General features: G+C 53.6%; 8 protein-coding genes across 8 annotated transcripts; 4 read left to right on the forward strand and 4 right to left on the reverse strand.

The window, feature by feature from the left end:
• Positions 1-2,454: 2,454 nt before the first annotated feature.
• On the forward strand, positions 2,455-3,390 carry ISF_02792 (rho-gdp dissociation inhibitor; the record flags this gene model as incomplete). The annotated part of the gene is made up of 4 exons (XM_018846398.1): positions 2,455-2,548; positions 2,741-3,063; positions 3,156-3,204; positions 3,260-3,390. The coding sequence occupies 4 exons, from the start codon at positions 2,455-2,457 to the stop codon at positions 3,388-3,390; spliced, it is 597 nt and encodes a 198-aa protein (XP_018706126.1).
• A 314-nt stretch (positions 3,391-3,704) lies between these two features.
• ISF_02793 (serine/threonine-protein phosphatase PP2A catalytic subunit) lies at positions 3,705-5,225 on the reverse strand (the record flags this gene model as incomplete). Its single annotated transcript, XM_018846399.1, has 5 exons — positions 3,705-4,162; positions 4,214-4,468; positions 4,528-4,761; positions 4,823-5,042; positions 5,124-5,225. The coding sequence occupies 5 exons, from the start codon at positions 5,223-5,225 to the stop codon at positions 3,705-3,707; spliced, it is 1,269 nt and encodes a 422-aa protein (XP_018706127.1).
• Positions 5,226-6,189: 964 nt separating this feature from the next.
• On the forward strand, positions 6,190-6,976 carry ISF_02794 (Zinc finger, CCHC-type; the record flags this gene model as incomplete). The annotated part of the gene is made up of 2 exons (XM_018846400.1): positions 6,190-6,292; positions 6,357-6,976. 2 exons carry the CDS (start codon positions 6,190-6,192, stop codon positions 6,974-6,976), a joined length of 723 nt encoding a protein of 240 aa, XP_018706128.1.
• Positions 6,977-7,317: 341 nt separating this feature from the next.
• On the forward strand, positions 7,318-8,129 carry ISF_02795 (Zinc finger domain-containing protein, CCHC-type; the record flags this gene model as incomplete). The annotated part of the gene is made up of 2 exons (XM_018846401.1): positions 7,318-8,060; positions 8,117-8,129. The coding sequence occupies 2 exons, from the start codon at positions 7,318-7,320 to the stop codon at positions 8,127-8,129; spliced, it is 756 nt and encodes a 251-aa protein (XP_018706129.1).
• A 494-nt stretch (positions 8,130-8,623) lies between these two features.
• On the reverse strand, positions 8,624-9,769 carry ISF_02796 (cell surface protein (Mas1); the record flags this gene model as incomplete). The annotated part of the gene is made up of 2 exons (XM_018846402.1): positions 8,624-9,594; positions 9,664-9,769. The coding sequence occupies 2 exons, from the start codon at positions 9,767-9,769 to the stop codon at positions 8,624-8,626; spliced, it is 1,077 nt and encodes a 358-aa protein (XP_018706130.1).
• A 2,549-nt stretch (positions 9,770-12,318) lies between these two features.
• Positions 12,319-14,014, reverse strand: ISF_02797 (acriflavine sensitivity control protein; the record flags this gene model as incomplete). The annotated part of the gene is made up of 3 exons (XM_018846403.1): positions 12,319-13,036; positions 13,092-13,596; positions 13,654-14,014. 3 exons carry the CDS (start codon positions 14,012-14,014, stop codon positions 12,319-12,321), a joined length of 1,584 nt encoding a protein of 527 aa, XP_018706131.1.
• A 2,118-nt stretch (positions 14,015-16,132) lies between these two features.
• ISF_02798 (uracil permease) lies at positions 16,133-17,936 on the reverse strand (the record flags this gene model as incomplete). The annotated part of the gene is made up of 3 exons (XM_018846404.1): positions 16,133-17,397; positions 17,458-17,767; positions 17,853-17,936. 3 exons carry the CDS (start codon positions 17,934-17,936, stop codon positions 16,133-16,135), a joined length of 1,659 nt encoding a protein of 552 aa, XP_018706132.1.
• Positions 17,937-20,323: 2,387 nt separating this feature from the next.
• On the forward strand, positions 20,324-23,582 carry ISF_02799 (Armadillo-type fold protein; the record flags this gene model as incomplete). Its single annotated transcript, XM_018846405.1, has 4 exons — positions 20,324-20,658; positions 20,734-22,959; positions 23,016-23,137; positions 23,191-23,582. 4 exons carry the CDS (start codon positions 20,324-20,326, stop codon positions 23,580-23,582), a joined length of 3,075 nt encoding a protein of 1,024 aa, XP_018706133.1.
• Between the last annotated feature and the right edge of the window lie 431 nt (positions 23,583-24,013).

The following is a 24,013-nucleotide window of genomic DNA, read 5'->3' on the forward strand; positions in this document are numbered from 1 at the left end:
GGCGACGGAGCAGTCTCGTGACGAGAGCCGACAAGACTATATTTTGGGAGCCGCGAAAGCGATTCGAATGTGTAGCGGAAGCTGGGTGCCTGTAGATGAAGGGACGAGACGAGAGGATTAGTCGCAAAGCCGGGTGGATTGGGATGCGCGCGTGCGCGCGTCGCAATGGAACGTGGCAAACGATGTAGCAAGCCGATTGCCTGCCACGTTGGAGCGTTGCAAAAAAATTATAAAGATTTGATGGCGTACAGTAAAAGAAGCGAAAAAAGCGATGATCTTGTTGGCAGAGAGCAAAGGGAAAGAAGCTCAACGCGACTGGGACCCGGCGCGACGAGCTAGCAATAAGATGCTGCGCGGAATAGAAGAATGAAAGAAGTCGAGGAATGGGGAGAAAAGCCGGAAAGCAATTCCTCAGTAGTCCACGCGAGAAGAAGAGGGATAGAGATGAAGAAAAGAAGCACAAGCGGTCGAACGCGGGGATGGAGGATGCGACGCCGTCGACGGGGGTGCAGACGAGAAACAACTGCAGGAGGGAAAAAGATTGGCGATGGCGGCGGGTTCCTTTGGCCAGAGAGCGACCGAGGGAGTTTGGGTGGGCAGCGAATGAGAGTGGGTGCGCGTTGCTCGCGTGGGTAACCTTTCTAGCTGGGGGGAATTGGACGCGACCAGCGGTATCCTGTGTCGCAGCGCCACAGCCAGTGGATAGCAAGGCCGGGTACCTGTGGCTGGCTGGCTGCCCAAGATGACCACCAGCCAACGGACAAACTACCTACTGATTTTGATTAGCGGCAAACGTAGCGAATAATCAAGGCGGTAATAAAATCCATAGGATCTTTCCCAAATCTACCTAGCGTTCCAGGTAACACATCCTGCAGTGGTACAATAAAAACAAGTCAGCGGGGTGATGGGATAAAATCATAAACCCCGAGTACCCGTCGCAGGAGGCTTCGAAATCCCACACCACAGGGCCTTTGTTTAGTGGACAGCTGGCCGCAATTACACTGATGTGGGCCCTTTCTCCATCCGCTTCGGGTTGCTGGTTCCTGCTCTGTCTCTGTCTGCCTCTTTCGTTCTCACCTAGCCCATGTTGAAGATTTCATGGGTACGGGGTACGCTGTATCGTTCTCATTATCTGCTTCAGCATCACTCCATTTTGTTCTCCTTCTCCTTCTCGTCACTCGTCACATCGCCGCACTCGTGCCTACACCGCCCATGATAAGCGCCTACCTGCCTCGCCGAGTTAATCACCAACACCTAGCCCACACCACCACAACCATAGACACCACCATAGGTTCATCGACATCGCTCCGTTCTAACTCACATCCATCTCCACACCAGCAACGCCAGCTGTCCAGTTATTACTGGCAGAAAAACATGACGCTGTCCTCCCCGCCGCTATAAGATCCCCTAATTTATGAACCGCCAACCCTCTGGTTTGCCTTGCCATGGCCCGCCCCGGGACGCTAATCAGGTACTATCAGCGCCCTCTGCATTTTTGACGACTAGACATGCATCTACGGCGCTCTGCTCTCCCTTGTCGATCTTGGGACATCTACCTTCTTCTTTGCGTCGTGACTCTCCATTGTCCAATACGTAGGCGCGAAATTTTTTCTCCTCCCTTGTCTGCGCGTGGTCTGTGCAGGGCAAGGCTGGCGTCTGCATGGGATAGCGTGAGGTCACTTTGGAGAGTCATGACACCGCACGTGTACCAGAACTAATTTCCCTCTCTTCCACTATGAAATACTGGACTGTACCAGTATGTTGTAACTAACTAGAAAATCCGGTGCAATATTCGTTCGAAAATTAAACCCCCTTTTCCATGTTTCACCGCATTTTTTTGAGAGCCCATTTACCCCCCACCCTTTGTGAACTACCAAGCGCCCAACCAAATCTGTTGTGCTGGTAACTTATTACCTACCTCGTACTATGTACTTCGTACATACATCACTAGGCACACACACAGTAGGTATTTGGCAGGTACGGATACAGTTGGTCGCAAGGTCGCTTGCTCCCGGACCAAGTCTACACCCGTGCTGAGCTCTTGTACCCCCCAAAGCCAATCAATCGTCCTCGCACCAACGGCTAGATCCGCTGCTTGATCGAAACCAAGCGTTCTTCTAAAAATAAGCGATACTTGATCACCTTCTCGATTACTTCCTGGAATATCAGATCCTCCTAAGTAGCTAGTTAGCTGTTGTCGTCTTCCCTTTTGCTCCGTGCCCATATCGACTGTCCAATCAAGCGCGCGTGCCAAACAGCTCCCCCACCACGTCTCATGCATCAAAGCCCCTCCATCGTCACCGTCTCGTAGTCCAACCGCCACTTTATTGTTTTTTCGTCCTTTCCACTCCATCAATCTTTCTACCTATATCTAGTTCGATCACAGTTCCTCCCTGCCATAGCGCGTTTTTTCCTACTATATTTTCCCGCCCGCGGCCTCGATACCTAGACACCATGGCCTCCCACGACGACGACACGATGCCCGAGGAGACTCAGGGCTACAAGCTCTCGCAGCCCAAGCAGTCCCTCGCCGAGTACGAACAGATGGGTGAGCTATTCCGATTCTATGCTGCAGAGACAATCAAATTGTCCCTTTTTTTTCTCGTCTTCTTCACCCCGCGGCAAGGCAGCACGACGGCGCATAAATGTCCTGCTCGAGCCCGACCATGCACCCCCCCCTTCCCCGCAGTGCCCCTCCTCCCGCCGTCCAGAACCTTTTTAACTGACCACCGCGTCCCAGACGCCGGCGACGAGTCCCTCCAGCGCTACAAGCAGTCCCTCGGCCTCGGCGGCGGCAAGGACCTCTCCGATCCCTCGGACCGCCGTGTCTGCATCATCCTCTCCCTCACGCTGGACTCGCCCGGCCGTGACCCCGTCACCATCGACCTCTCCCAGCGCGGCAGCGAGGCCTCCCTCAAGGACAAGCCCTTCAAGATCAAGGAGGGCGCCAAGTTTACCATGAGCGCCAAGTTCAAGGTCCAGCACGAGATCCTCAGCGGCCTCCACTACGTCCAGGTCGTCAAGCGCAAGGGCATCCGCGTCTCCAAGGACTCTGAGATGATTGTACGCGAACCGACCCAGTCCCTCCACCCCCTTCCTCCTACCGCACATAATTTCGAAGATTGCTAATGTTAACATCGCTTTGACACGAATAGGGCAGCTACGCTCCCAACTCGGACAACCAGCCCGCCTATACCAAGAAATGTACGCTGAAATACCACCTGCTCCGATGCTCGCGCCAACTAACACGCCCCGACAGTCCAAGAGGAGGAGGCGCCGTCCGGCATGCTCGCGCGCGGCCACTACAACGCCATCTCCAGCTTTGTCGATGACGACAAGAAGAGCCATCTCCAGTTCGAGTGGAGCTTCGACATCAGCAAGGAGTGGTAGGAGCTCAAAATAGAGTTCTTACGTGCGGAAAACAAACAAAACGGAGAATGGTTAGCCTAGCATGTTACAATATTTGTTTTTCTGATTCCTACAATATATCCTTACATTGCATGAAGTGAAAATGAAATACATGCATAGATACAAACTCATGCGCAAACCCTGTTAAGTTAGGTACCCAGGGGCTGGATACGGTCCTGCCGTCGCATCACAGTGCCCAACCTCATCGCTGCATCTGCTTCTTTATTTAGAAAGGCAAACAAAATGTGACAATTGTCTAAATGGTTTATACACAAGTTTAAGCTTAGAAGCAGCCTTTACAAGAAATAGTCTGGTAACGCATTACCGTCAGCAGCCTTATCCACGCCGGGCTGCATGTCCTTAACCTGATCGTTTTCCGGCGCCGCTGCAAATACGTTGAAGAAGCGCTCGCCGTTGACATTGACCTCGAGCACGCTTGCCATGTTGCCACAGCGATAGCAGTAGTTTGGCGCGCTCCAGACTGTGCTAAGGCGGTCGTCGTAGAGCACCTGGAAACCTTCCTGGCAGAGTTGATGTGCCCGCAGTATATGCGACATGTTGTTGACGGCTAGGAACTTCTTCACTACCTGTGCGCCAAATGTGTAGCCAGCGCCACGCGGAGATAGCGAGAATTCGTCTCGTTCGGGATCGGGATCTGACCACACAAGGTCTGCCATGGGGCCTTCGTGAGGGATCTCGCGGAAGCGGTCGATGATTTTGATTTGATCAATCGAGTGTATCGACGGAGAGAGTCCTGCAATGTGTCAGCTTTGCGCTAGCAGTGTCAACCCGTTCGTGCTCATACCGCCGTGGACGCAGAAGATTTGGTTGTCAATCACCACGCTCAACGTCATAAAGTCAAACATGTCTGTGAAGTAGTGCCATACATTGGCGTTGCCATACTTTCGAGCGCATTCCGTATAAAAGCCATATGATTGAGTGACGCCTCGAGATTCGTGGTTACCACGGATCAAGTGGACGCGCTCGGGGTATCGTAACTTCAAGCAAACAAGGAGGGAGATGGTTTCGACACTGAACATACCACGGTCGACATAGTCTCCTGGAACGGATTGTTAGTCCTTGCTGACCAGCCACCCAGACGTGGCGACGACGGCGTACCTAGAAACAGATAATTTGTATCCGGACAGTAGCCACCTATGCGAAATATTTCAATGAGATCGTAAAATTGGCCGTGTATGTCGCCAACAACCGTCACGGGAGCCTGGACGTGGACGACATTGCTCTCGCGCATGAGAAGCTCCTTTGTCTTGGCGCATATCGCTTCAATGACCGACTCGGCGAGGAGTTCCTTTTTATAGAGGCGTGAGATGCACTCGTCCAGATCGACCGAGGCTGTCCGAGGGTGTGGTTAGATGCGGTCGCTGCGGGCCAGGCACGGTGGTGGGTTGCTCACTCGGGAGGCCAGGCATAGTAATCGGTGCGTCGCCGTCGCGGCGGCCACGGCCGGCTGCAGTGTCGACAAAAATAGGCCCGTCAGAGACGCGATTCAACTGCGAGTTGTCGTCGCACGCGTTCAAACAGTCGTGGGGCGAGGGGGGAGGTAGCTTCGTCGAGGTCGGGCGTGGCGAGATCGGCTCCAGGCAAAGGTGGTGACTGGAGGGGCACTTTCGGAACTAGCCAACATGTTCGTGCGAGTGACTGCGGGCGGACATGAAAGCAGGCTGCTGGAAAGGGAGGATTAAGTTGAAGCATACATTGTGCCGGGGCAGCTGGCCCTGGACGCGAGACCGATAAGCGCTGAGGGTGTTTGTGGGAGCTTGAATATGCAAGCTCTCTGGCGCTGGCTGAGAAATCATCATGAGGAGGGAGTGGGCCGGGAGCTTCAGAAGGAGCAACCCCTCGTGAGAGGTTTCTTATTCATGAAAAAAACAAGGACTATAGAAAGCGAGATGTATCTCGATAAAATGAATACAGCGTTGATTTCGGATCCGTGAAGAACATCGCAGTCGCGTTTCAATATATTGGATACATAGGTCAAGTGCCCAACCTGTGCTAGGCGGCACAAAGATGTGCTGTGCTTCAACGATGCAACAAGAAATAGGACTGGCCCACGCGCTCCGAAAGCGGAGGACTGGCATCTGCGCTGCATATCGGGAAACACAGACAAGCATAGACATGAACTTGTATTCTATGCGATTTAATAAAAAACAGCCCCTCCTTATGTCCAGTTGGCTACACAGAGACAGGCCTGAATCAGCTTGTTTGCATGATCGCAAGCCAAAAACGCACTACCTGCATGCATGGCCCGTGCGTCCGCACCTCACGTGGTGGTCCAACGTCTCGCGCAGCGCAGCGAGGCGCTGACCGAAGCGCTGCGCTCATCAACATCAAAAAGGCCTCCAACGCCTCATTCTGCCCTCCGGTTTTATGTCCTCGAGCCCCTCTCTCGCTTGCGAATCCCGCTTGGGGAGGGGTATGCCGTGAGCTTTGCCAGTGCTTTCGCCGCCACCGATCAGGCGAATCGCGCTACGCTGCGCCCGCTGTGAGTGACACCTCCGCGAAGCCATGACGGGCTTTCAACGCCGATCGCTAACACGACTCCCCCGTCGCAGATTTCTGCCATAGGTTACCATTTCAACACGGTGACTTGATAGATGACGCAAAATCCCGATGATAGACCTCCCATGCCACCGTTAAAGACATACTCTCCTTGACACACACCCAGGGCTCCTGATGGCGACGCCCTGACCGGCGCGCCAAGCACAAACCTTGAGACAGCTTGTAGGGCGCCAAATTTCCCCAGCGATTGAGTCTTGCGAAATGACGGACCAAATCGCTACCCAGTCCAGTCGTCCCGAGGAGCCGCAGTGCTACAACTGCGGTGGCATGGGCCATTGGGCTGTCGCCTGTCCCGAGCCAACACGTGAGACGCCAGCGTAAGAAAACTTACACTCGATCATCACTGCATTTTCTAACCTCTCCCATAGCGGTCTTGCAGCTTGGAGAAATGCCTCTGCGACGCGACAAGGGAGCGGCCGCGCGCAGCAAAATGATGGCAGAAGGTCCAAAGGACCCATCATCACCAAGTACGGCCCTCCACCTCCAACAACAGGCTACGGTGCGCATTTTCCACCACCTCCCGGATACCCTCCACCGCATAATTCCTACTCGGCGCCTCCGCATCAGCCTACGCATCAACCTCCACCTCCTCCGCCTCAACCTTCATATCCTCCGCCTCAACCTTCATATCCTCCGCAATACCATTACCTTCCAGGCCATGGGCAACCGCCGCCGCCTCTGCCCAGCCATGGGCCTCACTATCAACCTCCTTACCACACCCCATCTGAGTCTTATCATGGTCAGCAGCCACGGCCACCATACCCGGGACCATCTCCTGCGTACGGCGCGGCACCTCCGGCAGCGCAAAACTACGGCGCCTATCCATACTCCGGCCATGACAGCCAACAGTTTGTTCCACCTCGGCCAGCTTACAGCGGATCATACGCGCAAGGATCTGGGGGCGGCCCGAAGCGTCACCACCAACGCCCGCCGCAGCCGCACAGAAACTCGGCTCCGTCACCTCCAAAGTCCCATGCCGCGCAAGTAGCCTCTTCCCCGCCAAAGCCAGCTGCATCTTCACCCCCCGCACCCATAACTCATGCATTACCGCCAAAGCCACCAAAGAGCGTTCACGATATCGATCACGGGCGTGATCAAAGAAACAACAAGCGGAAACATGACTACCAAAACAGACCTAAAGATATTAAGGACCACCATCCTGGGCGGAATCATGGAAGCCCAGCATCAATGCCGCCGATCATCCATAATAGCCACGGCCAGAGCAATTCCGTTGCCCAACACCATCAAGGGCCTCAAAATCGACCCGGAAAGCAGAATAACAATAGGAGACGCTCCTCTGCGGGAAATCATGGGTCGAACCATCCACGGATGCAACGACAACAGTCAAAGGACTCACTGAATCAGCACAGCTCCGGAGCACAGAGATCGCCCCCAAACCACTTCGAAGGTCGCAGAAGCAACGGCAATGGCGAGAAACATCATGCAACCCCGCACCATCATAAAGCTGCCGACAGATCTGAACGGGACTCTTCTACTCCTAAGGCGGCTGAGACCACTCCCACACTGGTCAACAGTGCTCCGTCTCTGCCACCGAAACCCAGCACGGTGGTAGAAGCACATGTTCCAAAACTGGGGGACGAGAACACCGCCAATGCCCCTCCTGTCTCCCCCAAGCTATCCGAGAAGAATATCGGTCGCATTGGCGGACACAAAGACCGAGACTGTGACGACAGGAGCTCCACCGCCAGACACGCAACTAAATCCGAGTCGTCGGCGCAAGATGAACAAGACGAACGCCCGTTCAAGAGGTTCCGCCGCGCCAGCCGAGACCGCTCGCGAAGCCCCAGCAGACGTCGAGACAGCTACGATCTGCCCCCTCTGAATCGTGGAAGGTCGCGTTCCCCGCAGCGGCGCCCAAGTCCTTCCCGCTCGCCCAGATCGCGAAACTCATCCGTCTCCAGCCGGTCGTCGGATCTCAACTCGCTCGAGGCCGAGCTGCTGGGCGTCTCCGACCGCAGGCCCTCGACGGACTCGGAGCCGCGCCGCCGGCCGGAGAGGATCGCGCCGCCGCCCAAGGCGAAGCGTCGCAAGCCGACCAACTCGGCATTCAGGTAAGCGTGCCGTACCCCTTGTATCCCCCTTGCCAGCGAGCTAATGCGAGTTGTAGTCGGCGATGGTGAAGGATTTGTGATTGGGGAGGGTGCGGTTTGACTTGAACATGTTCCTTCACGAAACAACCAATACTGCCAGTTCTTATTCCTATTTCTTGGGACAAAGCCATTTGATATTTGCTATTCAATTTTTTTACTCGGGAGTCTTTGCACAAGCAAGCTAGTACCATACCGTCTTGGGGGTCCCCGATGATGTTGTGCTTTTTATGATTACAATTCTGGGATACAGTTCTTTTTGGCGTTGGTGGCTGGAAAACGATTCTCCTTTTACCGTTAAACAATGAAACCCTTTCTTTTGTGTTTTGAAGCAGAATCCTCCCGACTTGCTAGTGAACACGGCTTGGTTAAAGAAAATTTATATGAAATTGACTAAAAAGGAAAAAAGAAAACTCGGAGATAGCTAATGACTTCTTAGGAAAATTACAATATATGTGTCATCATTTCAGGCGGGCTGGCACTTTTGTGACCGGAAACAAGGGCCCAGACCTTCTTGTCATTTTCCCTTACTCCTCGTGCTCGTCCTCGAGCTCCTCCTCCTCGTCGACCTCGGTGAACGGGACGGCCTCGCGGGCAATCTCCATACGCTTGCGGAGCCTGTAGGCGATGGCGGCCCTGCGGGCGGGCGCGCTCTGGGTGAAGACGGCGGAGCCGCCAAAGGGACCCGCGGCGGCGCTGTTGCGGACGCGGACGACGCAGGCGTTGTTGACGCCGGCGATGGTGCCGTCGCAGGTCATGCCGGCGGGCATCTTGACCTGGAGGGGGAAGTCGGTGTTGGTGGCGAGGGAGAGGCCGCCGACGCCGAGACCGGGGACGTCCTTGACGACCTCGGCGTTCTGGAAGGCGCTGGCGTCCTTGCCGCCCGAGGTGCCGTCGACGGTGGCGGACAGCGGGCCGGCGCCGTCCTGGTTGATCTGGCGGTAGACCAGGCTGACGACGCCGTTGCTGTCCGACGTGGGCAGGCCCTGGCTGTTACCCGTACCGGCCGTGTCGGCGACCATGGTCTCGGCGGCGAAGTTGCTCTTGGTGCCGCCACCGCCGCCGGTGAGGCCGCCGAGGAGACCACCAGCACCGCCGCCGCCGCCGCCGCCGAGGCCGCCGAGGAGGCCACCAGCAGCACCGCCGGCACCGCCAGCAGCCTTGTCACCGCCGGCACCGCCAGCACCGCCAGCACCTCCAAGGAGGCCGCCGAAAAGCTTGTCGAGCTGACGCTTGCGCTCCTCGTGACGCTTAGCAGCGCCAGCAGGGAGGCCGGAGAGGTCGTCCTCCTGGCCGGTGGCGCCGGAGGCGCCCTTGTTCTGGGGCGAGGTGTTGCTGGAGCCCATGAAGCGGGCGACGTTAACAGCGGCGTCGACGGGGCCACCGCCCTGCGTCTTGCCCAGAGGGTTCTGCTGCATGTCACGGTTGCGGATGATGGATGTGTCGGCCTGCGAGCCGCAGCCGTTGGAGGAGCAGTCACGGGGCGTGCCATCAGTGACTGTTAGGTACAAGTTGTGTCAGCAGGTTTATTCTATGCGTGCTTATGTGTTTGGGAGGGATAACGTACCACCGAGACCGGGCATCATGACACCATTGTCACCCTTGATCATGGTGACGAGTCCATGGGCCGACACCGTGGAGGCGAGGGCGGCGTAGGCGAGAGCGTAACGCATTGTGAAGGGTATTAGGTGGTGGGTGGGATGTGTGAGAGACAATTAGGAAGGAAGAAAAAAGTATAGTTCAAGGTAAAAAGACCAGAGCCGCCAGGGCTAATTCAAGAATGTAATGCTGAGGATGAAGAGGAAGGAGATGAGGATGAGGATGAGGAGATTGTGTGAGCTTGTTGTCTGGATGAGCAAGAAAGAGAGCGTAATCAAGGGATAGGAACATTGTATTTATACGAATGCTTGGCAGACGCTGCGTGATGCGATACAGGGGAAGAAGCCGTGATGTAAAACACGTCGAGGGCGCAGTACGGCAGACATGACCGGCCAGGCAGGGCGTTTCCTGTCCCAAATGGGGATGAGGATCACATCTGTGACGAGTTTCGGTGGTCAGGGTTGTTTTGGAAGAAAAAGTTTTGCTAAGAAAAAACAGAAACCTGGTTGTAGAAGATTGGCTGGGTGTCTCTTTTGGGAGCCGTTGGTCGTTTCGAGACGCCGAGGGTTACTGGGGACATGGGTTGTGTGTTAGGGTGGGACGGCCTCCGGGTAGGGAGGGGCCAAGACATTGTAAGGAACTGGTACGAATATAGTCATATGAAGTCCTCGAGAATGGGAGAAGAAGAAAATGATCTGGCGAGTGATGGGCCGTGATGTGGTTGGTGGCTGGCTGGGTAGTTGTTGCCGGATGGTATCCTCCCCGGACCATTGGGGGGGCGCAGTGCCGACGGGGTTTGCATAGGGTGAGTGGGTCTGGGGCCGGATCCGTTGCTCGGAACGGAACATGGGGCTTGTTCGATTTAATTAATTTATTTTCTATTTTCTTCATATCCTTCAGGATTGTTTTGGCGGTCTACTGTGGGTGAGGGGGCGGAGGGGCGCTGTCTTTGATGAAACCCGAGTGAACTAGGGGCGGCGGGTTGCGCTGATACGGGAACAGGGAGCGGAAACAGGAGGAAAGGAAATAGAATCGGACAAGACAATGTCCGAGGACTTGTTGGGATATCCTGTTATCGCCGCTGTCAGTTAACATTACGCGGGAATGGACGATGTGACGTCGGTAGAGAGTCCGTGGGCATCGGAGACTTGCTACAGATGGTGGTACCTGCTAAATAAAAGATGGAGGAAAGCTTGGAACGAGTATCATCGCTAGCTGCATAGATGATGGCTGTTACAGCGTCCTCTATCGTTCTAGTGTCGAGATGCCTTTTTCTCCGAGATGCTTTACATGCAACCCGGCGGACTAGCATCGCTGTAGGTAGATGTTGGTTGTGATGACCTCGTGCTTCTATTCTTGTCCCCATCGGAGAGTCATGCCTCTCACAACATGTAAAATCAAGATTCAATTCAATCTTGGAATTCAACTCTTGACCTGTCATAATAATCATTATCAGCACTCTCAGTATCGAAATGCAGTCCTATAACATAACCCGCCAAACGCAAGAAAATCACCAGCGATCGCGCCGTTCGCGAGAACCCATCGAAACGCGGGCGCTCAAACTGATTTACCGTCATGCGATTCCCACGCAGAGCCGTGTGATTCTTTCCCCCTTTTCTTATGCTCCAAGGGAAACTCAGTCATGCGTTTGCACGGCAGACGTCGTCGACGAACCAGGGGAGGAGGCTCATGTGAAACGCCAACCTGTCACGCTGCTGTTTCTGCTTCTACGGCGGTGGGGAGGGGGGACGTTGTACTCGCTGCTTCGCCGATCGCTCAACTTTCGAGAAGGCGAGTTGCATAAGCCGAAGATTCTCATAAGAGTTTTCTGCCTGCATTAACATATTGAAACCGCAATCTCGGGTGATTCTTGAGGCTGTGTGCGTGTGTTCTACCTACCATCACTGCAAGGGCAATGACGAGAATGGCAATGACGAGTGAGGAGGCACCGCCCAGCTCGTTTTCAACATCCGACTTTGCCGTAGGGAATGGTCCAGAGTTAACGATGATTAAAATGAAATACCAAGAAAAGAGAAAAATTCTATCCAGCCTCGACATGTGTATTTTTAGACAGCCACAAGTCCTGTTTTAGGTACCCTGTGTTTGAGCCTAGCCAGACAACCCATAACGACAGGCACATATAAAGCCGCCGCCAGGCCAAGCAAGTTAACTGAGTAGCTACAAGGTACATGTTTCCGTTTTTCCAGCTTCAGTTTTGAATTAGGCTGCTTCAAAAGTCGGCACGAAACACAGCTATCGCAACTTGCTTTTTCTCGCTTCTCGCTTCTTCGGCCAAGTCTCGCCGCACCACTGACCAACTATCCCAACAAGTACAGGGCAGGCCGTCACCAACGGACCTCGCTTCCTCCTCCGTCTTCTTGCTGATAAGAGAGCCCCCTACGCTGCTGACTGACAAGAAACTATTATTACATTCTCTTCAATGCTCTATAATGATATTACAGGACCACGTACTCCTAGCTGCGCCCGTTTAACCAATTTTGCCCCATTTCATCCTGCCAGATTTGGGTGCCACAAGCATCCAAACTCCATATTCAACAAAGACTCGCAACAAGAGCTATCTCGAACAGAAAAAACAAAAAAACTCCGTTCCGACTTTTCCCAATTATACAATCAAATTCTCAAATCCCATTTCCTTCAACCCCTGCAGCCAATTGACATCTTCATTTCTCGGCCGTCTGTCCTGCATCTCCCATGTCGCCTTGAGCATCTCGATCGCGGTAAAGACGTAGCCCCAGGGACACACTTTCCAAATATCCATCAGCCGCGTCATCGTCCACATTCGCGTATCGTTATCTGTCGTTTCGGCCCCCGCGATGAATGTCGGCCAAGACGATGCCTTGAAGTAGGGATCGTCCTCGCCAATCTGCGATAAGTGGTTTAGAATGTCGTTGACTAGTAGCTGCTTGTCCACGTTGGCCAGAGTCTGCTTATCCTCTCTAGATGCCGCTCGCGCTAGCGGCACTGCCTGCATGATGTACAGGCAGACGGCAGAACGGTGCGCCGACGCCACGTGGATGCGGCTTTCCACGTCCTTCACCTTGGCTACCTGCTGGAGTTGCGTGGCCCATGCCCGAATGTCAAAGCTGCATGCTTCCTGGATGAGCGCGAGCGCCTTGTCCGCGGAAGTGAGTGCCAAGTCTGTGCATGGCATCTCGTAGGAGAGCTGGGAAGCAGACAAGATAATCTGCAGGATTTCAGACGGGCAGGACAAGTAGCTATTGACTTCAGTCCTCTTCAAGACCGGCAAGAGCTCAAACGCGTAGTGGGTAATCTGTGCCGCCCACGGCCCAGATGCCAGTGTCGAGCCCAAGATGTGATATCTGCCGTTGAAGGCGGATTAGAAATGTACTGCAAAGTCTCGCGTTGACGACTTACATGAAGCAATCCGCTACAACACAATCGCGCAGCTTGTGGCTGGTTGCATCCTGCGGCTTCGCCGCCGTCAGAAGAGCCAGGACATTGCTGGCGCCAGTCAAGTGCGCCTGCCAGCTCTTGGCTTCCCCTCGCTCCAGGTCAATCAAGTCAAACTTGACGAAAAAGTGCATCGCTGCCAGAGTCACTTCGCTCCCTGCCGGATCCAGCGCCTGGAGGACGCCGCGAAGGTGCACCATGGCCATATCCTTGGCTGTCAGGGCATCTATCACGGCCTGGCGAGATACTAGATCTCTCGAGCGCAGCTGGGCTAGGTAACCGCCAGGGTCAGTTATGCCAACCGAGAGCGACGCGTTGGGGCTAAAGCTGTTGGCCCAGTGCAGCGCCGACGTAGCAACGATAATATTGAGCAACAGGGGATGCTTTCGAGTCAGTGGGATGAGCTCTCGAAACGGGTTGGATCCGGGCCCATCACGAGCAACCAGGTCCTGGCAAACCCTGTTGGCAACTAAATCATGACGATGTTAGTGTCGTAAGAACGGTCGGCTCAGATAGCTCAACTCACAGTGAGCAAGATAGTGCCTCGAGCTTCGGGGCAGGTCTTGAAAAATGGGATCAGTCAACTGACTCGGCGCGAGGTAGACGCTCTGGGTCGCCGCCGGGGGAAGAGCCGGCATAGCCGTGTCGGTAGCAGCTTGAGCACTGTTGGCGGCCGTGCCTACAGAGGGCTGGCGGTCTGGAACAGTGCGCGCGGCGCACCTCTGTGGAGCGCTGCGGAGGGCCAGGCTGGGGTGCCCCGCAACACCATGATTTTCGCCCACTGTCGTTCGCCTGGCTCCTGACGATGGCTTCACGTTGCCCTGCGCGTCAATGGCTTCCGTCCACACATAGACTTTCCCGTAGCCCAGGCATTCCTGCCCGGTCATCGCGCACTTGTTGCATGTTGGCCACGAGTTGTCACAGCGAAGACGCCGGCGACGACAGTTGTGGCAGGGCTTGTTGTTTTGCGGCATAGACCAGGGGTTTCACCGCCTCGCAGCGACGTAGGATCCCGGTTCAGAGCAGCCAGCGCAGGGGGAGGGGGGGAGAAGCGAAGCCCAGGAGAGAGCTCTGGTCGAGAGGGGTGAGGCTGGCTTGCCGGCCGCGAGGGAAAGCGAAGAATAGAACAACCCCACGGTGGCGATAGGGCGGCGGCGGTTCCTGTGTTGGGACGCGCTCAACAGTGCATCAGCAGCATGACTGGCGGCTTCGACGGGTCGTTTATTGCTGTCTTGTGATGAGGAGCCCGCGACGCAGCGGATGGCGACACTTGCTTGCGTCAGGGTTGCGTCGATGATGAAAGGAGAAGACCAAAGATTGGGATGGGCCGAGGAGGAAACCTTGGTGGTCAAGTGGCGGGCACAAGGGCCCGGTGCCGCTGTGAGTTAGCTTGATTGGAGCCGCAAGTAATAAGGTATCCAACGGTTTAGAAAAGAAATGAGACTTTTTGTTGACTGCCCAGCTAGCCAAAGCGGCAGCAAAAAGAAGATAAATTTAAACCGGTAGCTCTAGCTGGGCTGCTGGCGACAAATCAAACAGGCACCACCAGGTGGCGTGAGGCTGCCAGCTGGCAGGCAAGCTGTGTTTTCGGGCGGCGGACCGGCAGGTGTGAACTGGCGATGATCAATAGTCGCGGTACGATAAACGGGGAAGAAGCTTCTTCTTTCAACCTCCAGGGCCTTTTCTTTCATCTGTTAATAAAAACCCAGCAATTTCCTCGTCTAGTCCATTCCTCTCTCCGCCGGCCCTCCCTCAGCCCGCCGCCTGGGCTCCACGAACATGTTTGTGCTCCGAAGTCATGTTGGTCCTATCCTGTCCCCCACTCTGTATCTGCTGACTCTTCCCGTCCGAATTACTTACTAAATACCAAGGTAGGTATAATTCATGACCTGCCGATATAGGTTTACAGGCCAGACCAAGCCCGCCTGAACATGCCAACACTGCGATGGTGGAACCTTGCATGGTACTCGGGACCCGAACTGGTCCAAAATGTTGGCCCCTGGTTTTTCAGTGGTCCATCCAGAGGCCACACCGTCTCCGAAAGAGGAAATCGAACTGTGTCGCCGCCGATGCCGAAGTGATCTTTTGTCTCGAGAGCGATGGTTTCAAGCTCAAAAAGATAGGATGCTGAGGAGGGCATGATATGAGGCAGCAAGCTCCGAAGCGAGTCCGAGGTCGCATACAGCTTCCAGGGCCCCAGAAAGCGGCCTGGAAAGCGCATAGGTAGCTGTCGGTTCATCCTCAACGCGAGCTTTCTACTAGTACCCTGAGCAGCTAACTGGAGAGCCTGTATACAGTCTCCAGCACTGTATGCTTCCACCACGTACGTACTGGTAAGAACTTCAGCCGACCTCTTCTAACAAAATGGGTGCCATGTACCATCAGTCACTGTACGCAAGTCTCCACCATTAAGTTCTTTCCTCACAATGGCATTGTCCTGGTCTTCTTCAGTGCTGAATTCTGCGACCCACTTTGGGAACATTCATGGGTGGTTCTGCTGGCAAGATGGCGGCAATTAAATCTCAACTAGCACCTCATAAGCGGAAATAAACCCGCCGAATCACATCCACTGCAACAAGCCCGGTTGGCTAAGTGGTATAGCGTCTCACTAGTATTTATACGGTGAAATGAGAAGATCATGAGTTCGATTCTCATACTGGGCATTTATTTTTGCTCTTTTGAATTATCGAACCTTTTTGCAGTCCGCTGCATGCATTCTTGATCTTTTCGCTCATTGTTTCGTTGACCATGCATTGTAGAGTCAACAAGGCCGCGCTAGCAAGGCCCCTGATCTTCCATTGTGCTACCAATGAATGTCCCGATGAATTCAATGATATGGGTATACGCACTGTCTGAGCGGCCAACATTGCGAGCGTTAAGTTACTTTTGATCAGGTACTGCAGTAATAATGTGGATTCACTACAGTACGCCCATTTTATTCATCATAACTCATGAAGTGACCATCGGACACTAATATGCGGCCGCCCGGTCGCTGACGCGACTGTTTAGGTGGTTGCCTTGGAGTTCTTGACCTCCAATTCCGCTGCATCAATGCCCATTTCCTCATCGGGTACCTTGTCGTCTTGGTATTGCGGCCGGAAATCCTCGTCTTCGACACCGACTTCCATCCAAGTCTTGCTGGTCGCAGGTACAGGAAACAGCTTGCAGAGTGTGTAGTAGATGCCCACCGAAACTCCAAAGCCGGTGAAGAAGTTGACCTGGAAAATGTACATTGCGCCCTGAGGAACGGTTGCTCCAACCGCGCCCGCAAAGCCGACGACGTTGATGAGAATGCCGCAAACGTACGCAGTGTAGGCGCGCCAGTTGACGCCGTACGTGTAGTAGTATGGGCCTGACTTTCGTGCGTTGTACAGGTCGTTGACGCAAAGGAAGCCCTTGCGCACAAAGTAATAGTCTGCCACGATGACACCGGTGATGGAGCTGAGGAACACGCTGTAGGCTGACAAGTAGGTGGTGAACTTGCTCGAGGAACCGATGAAGTTGTACGGGCACATGGCCAAACCGACGACAGCGCAAATGTAGCTGCCACGTCGAATGCTAATGTAGCGGGGGACAAGAGCTGCCAAGCTCGTACCTGTGGAAACGGAGTTGGCGGAAATGTTGGTGCCCAGTTGAGCGAATGCCAGTGTAAATGCAATCATGAAAACACCAAAGCGGTCGGCAGAACTGCCGTCGTCGATGAACTTGCCAAGAAGGAGAACGGGATTCCAGACGTATTCTCCATATATAACCGCAGATGAAGATGATACCAGGATACCATAGAGAGACGTGATGGCAAAGGAGGTCGGGATGATGATTAGTTGTGGCCAGGCAGCGTGGGCAGGCTTGCGAGCGAAGCGCGTAAAGTCGCTCGCGTTGGCAATGAGGGTGGCGAAGTTGCCAATCGACGACATGATGCCCTTGACGATTTCCCAGGCCAAGTCGTTGCCATGGAGGCTGCTGGGCTGCGTGATGATCGGACCGGCGCCCTTGGCGCGAACCAGCGTCCAGATGAGGAACGCGGTGGCGCCGGCCGGCGCGATGAAGGCCTTGGCTGTGAACAGGTGTCGAAGCTTGTGGACCGGAAACCATAGCGCAGGGAGGGACACCAGCCAGAATATGATGAACGAGACGTATTCGGGGATGTTGGTCGCCGACGTGCCAAACGAGCCAGGCATCTTGGCGGCGTCCCACGACGTCCAGATGGAGCGGATCATGACGTACACACATTGGCCGCCGATGTACGCGACGACGCCATACCAAACACATGCTGCGTAAATGTAAGTATCAAGAAAAAGACAAGCTGAAGGCTGGGCGAGATGCGACTTACACATCGCGGCGCGATTGAAGATGGGCCATGAGCTACCCCAGACACCGAAAGAGGCGCGGCTGAGGGCAGGGAAGCTGAGATGGTAGATGGCGCCGATCCGGCCACTGATGACAATGAAGACGGACGAGATGGCGTAGCCGATCCAGACGCACAGCCAAGCCTGCCACCAAGACAGGCCGCCAGCAATCATGGAAGACGAAATCATCCAGGTGCCAATGTTGACGCTGTCGGCGATCCAAAACCCGACATAGTTCCAGCCACCCCATAGTCGGCGCCCCTTCTCGACAGGTTTAAGATCGGGGTTATACAGCTGTAGTGTGAGAAATTGATCAATGATAGATTAGCGAATTGCATCGAGTTGAATGCCTTTGTTGACGCGTGGAGGGCATCCGCACCATGAGCTGGGCTGAAGTCAGCCCTGGCTCCGTCTCGACGGCCAGCTTGTCAGCCCAATACTTGACATGTCCCATCAGCGACATGGCTGCGGGGTTGGGAGGTGTAGAGCGAGGAGTGAGTGGGATTGGGAGGTCTGGAAGAATGAGAGCTCGGTGGTTCTTTATATAAAAGGCAATGCAGAAAGATAAGAGCTGCCATGTATGAGAACAGGGGAGCTAGGTTAGTCTACAGAAACCGGCAGCGGGAGGCTTCCATGAATGTTCAAGGAAGGGCTGGGGTATTTCGATAGACGATGGGCGATATCAAGATTGGGATGGGAGAGAGGGGGCAAGCCTAGTCTATTTATCTACAAATGTATCTAGGTCGGAGACAAAAGACGGAGGAAGATATAGCTCTAGAGTGATGGGACATGGTCGGTCGGTCGGTAGGCTTGACCACGGCGAGGTCCGAAGGGGCTTTCGTCAGCCACTTGGGCGTAAATGGCGTCGAAACGGAATCAACTAGTGCGGCCCGGGGAGCTCTCCAAGTGGCAGGCTCGGGGGCCAAGAATAAAAAAAGTTGCTGAATGGGAAAGACTCGGGATTTATCCAGGATGCGGCAGCTAGATAGCCAGCCAGCCACGGGGCCCTGTTTGGCGCACCAGCATCACATGAGTGGTCGGGCCATATCGAGTGGGTTGACGAGGTCAGCGATGATGATAAGGAGGAAGAAGAAGTGGACTGGATGATTGCGAGTAGGGCGTGAGAGACGGGGACAATGGAGCAACTTGCATTGCGGGATGAGCAAAGTAATAGCTAATTGCGGATTAAAGGATTGACATTGCGGGTGGGCTTCTGGGACTTGGTTGGTAAGGTTTGCGTGCGTGCAGGGGGGCCGACCTCGGAATGCGGAATGTGGTTGAAGCCAAGGACCGGGGCCTGTGATGGGAGGATGCGATTTATCTTCCCCGCATTTTCTGTGATAACGAGATACATACATAGATGCGGATAGTGTGAGCGCTTGCTCAGTGATAAGGATGGATGTTTAATCATGCGTATGAGACAGGGAGAGCTGCGGCACGGCTATCCAGCCTTTGTCCTGAGACTTTTCAAGTCATCGCCTTGGTCATTAATTGTGTGATTTAATGAGATGAGCTGATGCTGGTTTTTATGCATTGGATGTAATACATGACAACCGCGATAATTTGCCGAGAGCGAGCGGGCGCTGTCATGTTAGCTAGTGTAACTGACTGGTACGAATTAGTTGGGCTCGATTTTCTATTACTCGATAGAATCGAGCAACTCGCATGTTAGGGTGGTGGTCACGGCGGTGCCCTACGAGCATGAAGGTGGTGGGTGGGTGGCTTGAGAGCTTGAGTTGACTGGGGGAACAATCAGACAGGGCAAGGCTGCTTGGCTGATCTCTCGTGTGGGTACATTAGTCGGGAAGAGAGAAAAGTTGAATAATGCTTGCTTGCAAAACGCCCCCAAAGGGGGTTTTGTAGGTTGCATGTTGTTTATTGTCATGTACCTTGGTTGGCGGAGTTGGCCGGACTTGTGGCGATGCCATGTGAAGAAGGTGCTGGCCGTTGGTACTCCATGCCATACATACAGTCATACAACATACAGCATGTACTGTAAGTTGGGGTCAAGACCGTGTCTTACTAGGAAGGCAGGGGTCGGCTTCAGCTATGGGAACCTTTTATCGTATCATAACTTGAACTGCTTTCCTCTTCTGCTCTTCAGGCTTGCTTATCTCATGTGCCTTTGCTCGATACGATTTCGAACGCCGACATGAAAGCAACTAATTCTGGTTGCTCGCTCATGGAGTGGAGCGGGGTGGCCTGACTGAGGCTATTAGTTGGTTATCGATTTGGGGCCAACATGCACAACCCAGATCGTTCATTAGCGTGGTTAGCCGCTGGTACTACCTACATAAGTATGTACATACATACATACATACATAGGTGTCTATGAGGTAGGTCTAGGATGAGGTTTTTGTACAGCAAATGGAATTGCGCTGGCAATTGGCGGCTGACAGCTGGCAGCTGGCAGCTGGCGACTGGCAACTTCATGGCAACTGGTAGCAACTGGCAACTGTAACCCCGCCACAAGGAGCTCTCCTGCCCCGCTACCCGCGACCTCACACCAATTAACGCCCCTCCTTTGCCCTCTAACCTTCCAGAAATCTGCGCCTTCTTCTCCATCACCGCCATTCACGCGTCTACTGGTACACAAAAACATTACCGCTTTTTTTTTCTCAACCCTCCTCTTCATGTTGCCATACTCCAGCCATTAGCCAGCTATTCTGCATCAGAAAACGCGGTCCCTTGTGCATTTTCCATTTCTTTTTGCCGGCAACCTATTGCCCTCTCTCTTGTCTGACGCTATAGACCTTGTTTCGCATGCGATAAATACCCCTCCATACCTCGTCTTTTTCCTTACCACGTCCCCCCGCCGCCCGACAACCCCGCCACCTGCCAGCATCAGCCATGGAGGATCAGTTGCTTCAGCTGCTTGCGGCTACCGCCCAGCCTGACCAGAATCAGCGTATGGGCGCCGAGATGGAGCTCAAGAGAGTCCAGACAAGTCCAGCATACTCAGTGTCCCTCGCCAATATTGCCTCGCACACTGCTGTCGACATTGGCACTCGTCAGCTCGCCCTCAGCACCCTCCGCCTCTTCATAGAGAACAATTGGTCCAATGAAGATCCTGGAGCAGACGCCCCCATTCCCATTGCCGATGATACTAGGCAGCTAGTCCGACAGTCCCTCCTTGACTTGGCCCTCAGCTCCGAAGACGATCGCAAAGTCAAGATTGCTGCGAGGTACGCTGAACCAACTAGACGTCGCAACCTTACAACTCCCCTTTGCATGGTTCCGCTGCTAACCCTCTTTTGTAGCTACGCCCTTGGCAAGATTGCGATTCACGACTTCCCTGAACAATGGCCTTCGCTCCTACCCACCGTCCTGTCCGTGTTTCCCAACGGCAACGACTCTCAGTTACATGGTGCTCTTCGCGTGCTCGGCGATCTCGTTGAAGAAAGCTTGACTGAAGATCAGTTCTTTACAATGGCAAGAGATATCGCTATCGCTCTTACTCAGATTGCTACTAGCGAAGACCGGAAACCTCTGATAAGATCCCTGGCCATTTCTGTGTTCCGTGGCTGCTTTGACTTGATGAGTATGGTAAAGGAAGACCATGCCACTGAAGTTACCGCATTTGCCGAAGAACTTCTGAAAGATTGGAACCCATTCTTTCTCAATGTCCTCAAGAGCCGCCTTCCCGAAACCAGCAATCCCGATAATGTTCAGCCGACAGAGTGGAACAGTATCATCTCCCTCAAGCTTCAGGTCGTTAAGACATTGCTTCGCATCCGCCGAGTCTTTCCAAATCTTCTGCTACCGCAAAGCACCACCCTTTTCACTGCTGTTTGGGAAGAACTTCTTGTTCTTCTGCCCAGCTACGAACATCTCTACATCAACAATGATGCCCAAGGCCGCCTCGAAGATGTCGACAGTCTTCCCTACACTCTGGACTTCCTCGTGCTTGAAGAGCTCGACTTTTTGAACCAATGCTTCCGTGCGCCTCCTGTTCAGGCAGAGCTTGATCGACAGCTCAAGGCCCACGCTGCCCATGAAGTTCCTTGGATGGTGGACATTATGAAGCTCCTGGGAGGCTACGCACGTGTTATCCGTGAAGAAGAAGAACTTTGGGACATAGATTGCTCTCTATTCTTGGCGGAAGAGACGTCAGTCACGGCAAACTACACTGCTCGAACTGCAGCGGGAGATCTCCTTATTAAAATGGGAGAATGGTTCAACGACAAAACAATTGACGGGTTATTCGGTTATACAAAGGAACTTTTTCCTAGCAAGGACTGGAGAAGCCAAGAAGCGGCCCTTTACTTGTTCGTCATGTTGGCGAGCGACTTCCAGGACGTTAACAAAGCTATCCCGGAGATTGTCGCTCATGCCTACCTCGAGCTTGTCGACTATGCAATCAACCGAGCGGAAGAGCCGCTTCTTCGTGCTCGTGGCTACCTCGTGGCTGGAATTCTCGGCCGCTCATATAATATCCCTCTCGCCCTTGTTGAACGAATCATCAACTTCAACACCGAAGAATCCGAGGTTGTCCAGGTTGCTTGTGTAAAGGCCATCACCGACCTCATCGAGGCTGGAAAGGTCCCTGTGAATCACCAGCTCCCAATAATTAATGCCATCAAGACATTCATGGAAGCCAGGAATCAATCAGAGATGCAGGATGCCGACGAGTTGCTTGTGACCCTGACCGCTGCCCTTCGTGCTGCCATCGGCCTTAACCACGAAATTACACTGTCGAGCGAAGTTGGATCCGTGGACCTTCTCTTTCTACTCGCCAAACTTGGATCAAACAACTTTCAGGTCACTGTTATCGTTAGCGAGATTTTTGAGGAGCTTTGCATCAGCATGTCTGACCAAGAATCCTTCTCGCGCCTCTCTGCCATTGTTATCCCGAATCTTACTTCTGCATTCGACGCAAATGGCGCAGCATCCGATAGCACTCTTGTCTCTATTGCTATTGAGCTGCTTGACGTTGTGGCTGAGAATGCCCCATGCCCTCTTCCGGAAGGCTTTGTCGCTGCCATCTTGCCCCAGCTCAGCATTTTGTTGATGCAGTCCACTGAAGGTGATATTCTTCGAAATGGATCACGGATTGTCAAGTCGTTGCTTGCAAACGGCCATCAGCAAGTTCTTAGCTGGCATGATGCTGATGGCCGATCTGGTCTCGAGGTCTGCCTTGTCATTGTCGATCGGCTGCTTGGTCCCAGCATTGAAGATAACTCTGCGTCTGAAGTCGGCGGTCTTGCGGCTGAGATTGTAGAAAAAGCCGGCCAAGAACGCCTAGGACCTTTCCTTCTACAGTTACTACAAGCCGTTGCCAACCGCCTGGCTGTTGCTCAGGCTGCCGCTATAATTCAGTCTCTGATCCTCGTCTTTGCACGTCTATCTCTGAACGGTGCTCAGGATGTCGTTGAGTTCCTAAGCCAGATCCAGATAAACCCCAATGAGAATGGCCTTCAAGTTGTCATGTCCAAGTGGCTGGAAAACTCTGTCAGTTTTGCTGGCTATGATGAAATCCGCCAAAAGTAAGTCCTTCTCTGTTTGCTGCACTTACCGGCAATCTCTGACAACCAAACTATAGTGTTATTGCCCTTTCTAAGCTGTTTGCGCTGAATGACAGCCGTCTGAAGAATATTATTGTGAAGGGTGATTTGGTCGTAGACGACGACGGGATGATTAAGACACGCTCGCGCTCTAAGCAACGTAAGTGTGTTTTCAACTAGCAGACTTGAGCAGCTACTAACAAGTATGTACAGGCCCTGACCAATATTCCCCTGTCCCTGCACAACTCAAGATCGTCAAGGTCCTGATTGAGGAGCTCTTATCTGCCTCTGGAGTCCGTTCCGCTGCCAACCTTGCAGCAGCAGCCGTGGCTGGTTCAAATGAGCTCGATGAGGACGACGGCGAAGACGGCTGGGAAGACGACGAGACTCTCGACATGACTCTCAACGCCGTTAAGGGCGACTTGATGTCCTATATGGACAATGGTGGCCAGCGTCAGCCCGATGACGAGACGCAGGCTTATCTCACAGATTTCTTTATCCGTGCTTCCCAAGAGAATATTGGCGATTTCAACCACTGGTACCCGCAACTCCAGGAGGCTGAACGACAGAAGCTGAGTGAGCTGGCCCACTCGGTGGCACAGTAGAGTGAGTGCCCAAAAATTGCTGTCGCCGCTCTCCCGGTCTCACGGGTGCCAATTCTTCAACACTCTGTCATGGGATCTGGGGGCCAGCGCGCTAAGTTTGGAAGATATATGCGTTGTGATCTCATTTGGTGAGATGGAAGGGAAACATTCGAGGCATTGACGTCATAAATACAGAGGGAAGAAGGTGTTGATGGGAGCAGAATATTCTTTTTCCGCCTTGGAATTTGGTGCCGTTGAAACATGTCTATGTATATGGCGGCAGATAATGGAGTGCAGTTTTCCCGAAGTGCGAGAAACTTTAATACACCATCTTTACTGCCGAGAAAATTCAACGAGGTAGCCATATATTTTGAAAGTGATTAGCAAATTCGTTTGCTAGCTATTGTTGAACTGAACATTCGTAAACGTGTTAAATTTCAGCGCAAGGCACG

This window comes from Cordyceps fumosorosea (genome assembly GCF_001636725.1).
Source record: "Cordyceps fumosorosea ARSEF 2679 chromosome Unknown scaffold_5, whole genome shotgun sequence".
NCBI classification, from domain to species: Eukaryota; Fungi; Ascomycota; class Sordariomycetes; order Hypocreales; family Cordycipitaceae; genus Cordyceps; species Cordyceps fumosorosea.